The sequence below is a fragment of the Manis pentadactyla genome, chromosome 11 (assembly GCF_030020395.1).
Source record: "Manis pentadactyla isolate mManPen7 chromosome 11, mManPen7.hap1, whole genome shotgun sequence".
NCBI classification, from domain to species: domain Eukaryota; kingdom Metazoa; phylum Chordata; class Mammalia; order Pholidota; family Manidae; genus Manis; species Manis pentadactyla.
Genome location: NC_080029.1, coordinates 25358824 through 25365640, shown reverse-complemented (window position 1 = coordinate 25365640; position 6817 = coordinate 25358824). Strand labels below are relative to the sequence as shown.

Here is a 6817-nt window from a genome sequence, read left to right as displayed (position 1 = left end):
TGAATTTTGAATCAAAGGAATATATTATCTATTAAAAAATAAACACATTCAATTTATATTAAAAAGGAAAGAAAATATATGCAAATCCATGTGTGTGGGGGACACCTGTGCTTTCTGCAAAAGGATTTTTTTTCCATCAGATTTTCCAAGGTGTCTCTGACCTCAGAAATATATAGAAAGCATTTCCCTGGATTACCTTAAGGGTCATTCCCAGCTCCAATTTCCTTGATTTGATAAAGCATGATTAAAAAACAAAAGTGAATTTCAGTACTCATTACATTAAAAGCCTGGGTGATGCACGTGAAAATGTGCCCTTGAATCTTACATTTAATAACTCAGCACGCATGCCCACATGACGGGAGTGGGTTCATATTCGAATGCAGGACTCCACAGGGCAGATCTCCTGTCCTGCAGCCTTCAGAGATCTAGGTCAAAAAGTGACCCTATAAGGGGATCTCTCAAAACCCTCCTTGCGCTATCCCCCTACCCACTTAAACATCCAGCTTGGATTAGCTGTACAAACAATGCATAAAGACAATATGGATTTTTAAATGTTGGCCACTTTGATTCTTAGGGGAAAGGGAGTGAGAAGGATGGGAAATGGAGGAGATCCAGGGTGAAACGGAGATGAAGGAAGCCTAGGCTCATCCAAAGGCCTCCATCTGAATCTCTGGGACCCACAGAAATCCTCACATGCTGGAGAGGAAAATGCTTCCCAGGCGTGCAATGTGGAAAGCTTCAGGGAAGGGGGAATCTAGCTGAGGGATCAAAGTAAGACTGGTTAAGCAACCAGACTAGCGGCTGAATGGGTCAGGGCAAAGAGAAAGGTCACTTGGTCCCAAAAAAGGGAAGGGAAAGCAGCCATTTAACAATTGGCCCCTGGCTATGGTAAACTTTAATTAACTGCACCATTATAATTCACTTCCAGCCTGAGTTCCACCCAACCAGCTCTCTCCCTCCCACTTCTTCCCCATACTGTGCCCCTCTCCCCAGCCCAGGTCTCATAGAGGCAAGCTTGCTTAGTGAAACCAACTGGCTGCCGGTGCTGGATGCCTCATTATTACAGCCCTCCTGCTAATAATGCACCCAGCAACAAGAAGGGGTAGCAACTACACTCACTGTTCTCAGCTCTTTATGACAGGCCCCTTTTCCTACCAGGGGCACTAAAGCAAGAGTCTCATAATCCTAAAAGTACCTGAATGTATACCGTCGCAATGAAGACACAGCAGCAGGCCAGCAGGAGCAGATACGCACAGAGGCAGGTAATAAGGCCCACTCCCACTTGGAGCCACTGGAGAGCACTCAAAGCGTCACACCCTGACAGGTCACCCACACACGGGGACGTGCATATGCACAGTTCAATGCTGTGGCTACAGCCACCATTCCTTCATTCAGTGGTGGTTCAATTACACCTGTGACACTCTCTCTCTCTATTCTCAGGCTGCTGAGCTTTACCCATTTTAAGAGTGCGTATATTGGGAGGGGGGCTGGAAACACCTTAGAGGATCTTCCAGGCGAAATATTCTTGGTTTTTATTAATGAGCTTATGAGAAAAGCCAACCCAGACCTTTACGTGAAACATATGATTGGTAGCCAGGCAAGGATGGGTTTTAGAATTAACTCTTCCTACAGTCTGCTATGCATTATCACCCCCAAGTTAATTACCCCTGAAGATGAAAATAGGTTTCATGACTCACAAGCACCAATACAACACTTGGCAGCAGACGAAAATGCAAGGATACATTTTCAGGAAGCTGACACGCCAATCTATTTATATGCGGGGAGATTCTTAAAGAGGTGAGAAAGACACCTCCCATGTACCAGGATTAAGAGGCTGCAGCAGATCCATTAATTGCCATTTGTCCACCGCCCCCTGTCCCACCCGCCACACAGAGCCATGGTTTCCACTACTTCAATGATGGTGGTGGCAAAGCAGGAACAGAAACCAAAAGAGCGCTATTAACAGCAAGTACCAGCACTGACCCAACCTCCACACCGGTGCTCAGGGCTAACTGGGGATTTGCTTTTCTCTAAACCCCATATACCCACCTCCCTATGCATCCACCCCTCTTTCAAGGGAGCCAGATTGGGGGAACCAGGTCTCTTCCCTTAGTCTCTTAGCTGTGGTGGAGACTGTTCTGGCCCAGCTGCCCCCACCAGAAATGGGATTTGGCCAGGAATGAATTTCAGATAGGATCTCAGGTTTTGTTTTGCTTCCTCCCCACCCCCCATCTCCCACCCCGAGCCGTTTTCTACTCTTCGTCCACTTGCCTCCCAGGAAAGTACAAGGTTCATACGAGGTTTGTTAGCCTTGCCCTAGCCTGGGAGGGATCCAGTCTGGTCTCGGCTAAGGGAGTCAGAGCACTAACGGGTATTCCTGACCCTGGTCTCCTTGCCACCCCTCTGTACCTCACAAATGCCACCACCAAGTTGGGCAGATGAGTTAATTCCATTTCTTCACCAGTGGGAGTGCCCTAAGTGATCTTTGCCTCAGGAACTGGGTTTGAGCTTTCTCTTCCCTATTCCCCCCAGCTATCTTCTGACCAGCTAAGTGTGCTGCCCTTTTTCAAAAAGAGCAGAGAAAGTGTGGGGAATGACTGAGGTGAGACTGCTTTCCCAGTGCATCAGCTGGAAGCCTCTGGGAACCCTCCTGGCTGAGAGCATGCATTTGTCTTCCCGTTGCCCACACCCCTCCTGCCTCCACTGAGGGCTCCCAGCAATGTGGCGATTTTGCTTTAGATGTGTAATCACAGTGATTTCTACCACATCTCAGAGGCAATGCCTCCTAGCCCCCCACACCCCTCCTTTGAACAAGTCATAGCTGCATTGGGTATCAATCAGCATATACTCACAGCCAGAGGGGCAAGGCACCAAAAAGCATTCCTGACAATGCCATTTGCAGCTGGGGCAGCATTGGGGAAAATAGAGATGCTTTAGAGTAAACAGAAATCGCTTAGTCAGCAACTGTCCCGCCCCAAGAGGTGAGTGTAAACAGCCTGGTACTGAGGGGGAGGGGCAGGCAGCCCGAGGGGCCTTCCACAGATGCCATATCTGAGGGCTTTCAAAGACACCAGTATTGCTGTTCTGTTGGGAGGTAGGGAGGGTATCCCCTTTGTTGGAACTATGTGACCTTAGCCCTAGAAAAACACACTTGCTGACTCAGGGCAGAATTAATATCAATTGGATTTATTACAATTTACTAAGCTCCAAGGCACATTACAGTGTTCTGTTAACTACAGAAATGTATAAAGGACAAACAGAGCAGATTCTCCATGTCTAGCATTTCGCTCTACTGTTCAAAAGCATCCGTGCATCAATAAAGCAAAAACAAAACAACACGTGAAGATCCAACACATTCAGGTCCGTAGAAACAAACTGAAACATTTTCCCTCACAAACTTGCAACAAAAAACACCCCCACCCTCCCCAACACCCCTCTTACCATTTTGCAAACAAAACAGAAAAATGGAACAGAACAAAATAAAGTGAAGACTTCAACACTTGGGGCTGTTTAGAAAGAAGCTTTCACCATTTTATAGCTTTTTTTTTTAGGCAGCAACACTGGCCTTGGCAAAAAAAAAAAAAAGTCATGTTCTTTTGTGTTTTTTTCCTTTCAGAGAGTGCATAACATTTACAAAAATACACACCAGCAGCAGTCGTTGCTAAGGGCTAGTAATTCTGTACCTAGGCAAACTCTGCCACCAAGTAAATGCTAACGAATATGATGCAAATGACCCAACCAATTATTATACTGCTTAACACAAACCAGGTTATCCTTCAAATGAAGAAGTTACATACCTTTGTTCCAAAATATAGAAACATACGACGAAAATAATGTCTATACATAAGACTAACTCTTTGCAGTTTGTTATATTCACAACTCTACATCTTGGGGAAGGGGAGGGGGAGGGCCTCTGTGGGCGGGGGAGGGGCTCTCTGGATTGGAGAGGAGCTGGTCTGGGGCAAAGGAGGTGGCTGTTTTGTGGTTCAAGGGTCTCTCTCCTTTTTCACTTTAACATCTCCAGCTAAGATCGTTGCGATTTCGCCCTGCATGAAAGCCCAAGGTACATTAGACCCAACCAAGGGGCATTTCTCTCCGCTGGGGCAGTACACCTCGCCGGTGGCTCCCTGTGCCTTGATACTCTCTCTGGAGCAAGGGAAACAGAACTTGTGGCTGGGGACAGATGGGCACTGAACGAAATGCGTGTCCTCCAAACGTTCGTGGCAAATGGTACAGCACAGCGGCCCGCTGTTGGCCATAGGAGAATCTGGAATGTTTTGGGGGTGCACTTGGTCCATGCCCGGGTGGGTGCTAGGAGGTGGGGGCGCCACCTGTAAATTCAGGTCCCCGTTCCGTGATGCCAAGCGGCGCTGCCCGGGCACAGAGGCCGGCGACACTGGGCTGCTGCTGTTGCGCCTCGCGGACGCAGTGGTGGAGTGCACGGAAGTGCCATCCTTGGGTGAGTGCGCGGTGCCCAGAGTGTCTGCCACCGACATGAGGGCGGCCATGGGGGACGGCCCGTTCTGTGGGGCTGACTCGGGCGGGGTGGTCCGGTTGGAATGGGGTCCCAGGGGTGGGGGCGGCGGGGGCGGACCCCCCGCCGCATGCCCTGGCGCTGCAAAGCCCCCGGCCGACATGGTGAGCTTTAGTGCCTCGCTCTGGTTCGCCATCCACTGCTGCCTCTGCTGCTCCTCGCCCAGCTTCAGTGCGCCCTCGGCGGAGTCCGGGGGCTCGGGAGATGCTTTCCTCTTGCGCAGGCTGGCGGCTGCGCTCCGGCCCGAAGGGGCAGCGGGCGGCAGGGCCCCGGTTCCCGGGGGTGCGCTGGGGGCGCGGCTGAGACTCACCAGTGCCGTGGGCAGCATGGGGCAGTTGGCGTCCAGGTAGGGCTGAGGCAGCATGTCGGCGCCGGGCACGCCCTCCTTGAAGAAGCGAACGGCCTCGGGCAGCAGGTCCCCAAGTAGGCGCCAGTCCCCGGAACCGTGCTTCTTCTCATACTCCAGATACTTGAAGCCGGAGGAGAGACCCCGTCCGAAGTCCTTCATACAGTCCTGGTACATTTGCTTGGCCACACCAGACGCGCTGGAGTACACGTTGCCCGAGCCGGTGGGATACTCAATGAACAGCTTTAGTTCGTAGTCCATGCCAGGTTTGGAGACGGCGTCAAAGGCGAAGACTCGGCCCAGCAGCGAGTGATCCTTCTTGAAACGCACCTCGTAGGGCGTGCAGCCCGCCAGCGTGAGAAGCGTGTCGCGAACCATCTTGGGCTTGCTGGCCCACTCCTCGGCGCGGTTGCGCAGGCTTTCGCTCAGCTCGGCCAGGGCCTCGGCGTTACGCTGCTTCTCCTTCAGCTCACGCTCCTGGTCGGTGCTCGATACTGAGCCGGGCCTTTTGACACCGGCACCCACGCCCACCTCGGCAACCGAAGACGAGGTGGAAGACGCCGCCGAAGACGCTGAGACTGACACGCCTGTGGCGCCCCCGAGACAAGCGGGGCCCCCGGGGGCGCCAGGGGGCGCAGGCGTCGGGGGCCCACGACTGCTCAGGCCGTGGGGCGGCGGGGGCGGCAGCACGGCAGCGCTGGCCGGGCCATTGAGCAGCGTCTGCGGCAGCAGGCTTGGGGGCACGGTGAGCTGCGGGCCTCCGCCGCCCCCCGGGTTGGGCAGCCCCGTCACTAGCCCGCCGTGCGTCCCGCGCCGAGCCGCCACCGACGCGGCTGCTGAAGAAGAGTTGGGACTCTGGCGGTTCAGTTCCGGGGGCCCCTCCTCCGGTGTCGGCTTGGGGAAGCCATTGGGGCCCCCCAGGCCGTTGGGCAGCCGCGCGGCATGGCTGCTGCTCCCCAGGCTCGGCGGCGGCGGCGGGTACTCAAAGCGGCTGCGCTGCTCCACGGCGGCGGCGGCGGCGGCGGCAGCGGCGGCGCTCAAGCCGTAGCGCTCCAGGCCGGACGGTGCCGCCAGCACCGCGGGTTTGCCGGGCCCGTCGACGTGGTTGAGCTGCTGTTGCTGCTGCTGTTGCTGCGCGGCGGCAGCGGCCGCCGCTGCCGCCGCCGCCGCCGCTGCCGCCTCTTTAGCCGACAGGGCCACTGTCTTGACGCCGACGGGCGGCGGAGGCCCGGGGGAGCGGCCGTCCTGGAAGCAGCCGTGCGCCCGCTTCAGCTGGCGCGCGGTCTCGATCACGAACTCGATGCGGTCGGCGCCCTCGTAGTTTACGCAACCGCGGCAGACGGGTTCCGAGAAGTCCCAGATCATGGCCCAGGGCATGCGGGGCAGGTCGCACAGGTAGCAGGACTGTCTCCGCGACGAGGACACCTGCGCCGCCGCCATGGTGCCGACCCCGGAGGTGGGTCCCCGCCCGGGCGGTCTAAGCTGAGCCTTCTCCGCCCGGAGGACTGGCCGGCCGCGGGGGGAGTCCGGCTGCGGGGGAAGGCGGGGGGGCGATAAAGTTCTGCCCCACGGGCTGGAGGCAGCGCGAGTCTCCGCCGCCGGCGCAATGCCTCTCCGCGGGGGCTCCACCGCCCGGGCCGCGGACGGGTTCAGCCCTCGCTTCGCCCCCACCTCCTGCTGCGGCTGTCTCGTCGGCAGGGAAGCTTAGGCGCCTTCTTCCTGGTGCAGCGGACCCGGCCTGGGACCTCCGGACGGGGGGAGGGGGCGAGGGTGCCAAGCGCTGGCAGCCGTTGGCTCTAGCCCCCTCCCCGGTGTGGCTGGTGCGTGGAAGCTCGGAAGGGGCTGTCTCTTCCTCTCCCTTGGGGGCCCCCTACGAGCTCAGTCCTCTGCCCGCCAGGCTCCCCGGGGCGAGGGCTAGAAGGCTCCGTGCCACCCGG

The 6817-nt window shown here is 56.0% G+C and overlaps 1 protein-coding gene across 1 annotated transcript; it reads right to left on the bottom strand.

Moving 5' to 3' along the window:
- Positions 1–3170: 3170 nt before the first annotated feature.
- On the bottom strand, positions 3171–6336 carry IRF2BPL (interferon regulatory factor 2 binding protein like). The gene has a single exon (XM_036913075.2). It carries the CDS (start codon positions 6318–6320, stop codon positions 3987–3989), a length of 2334 nt encoding a protein of 777 aa, XP_036768970.1. The 5' UTR covers positions 6321–6336; the 3' UTR covers positions 3171–3986.
- Positions 6337–6817: the final 481 nt, after the last annotated feature.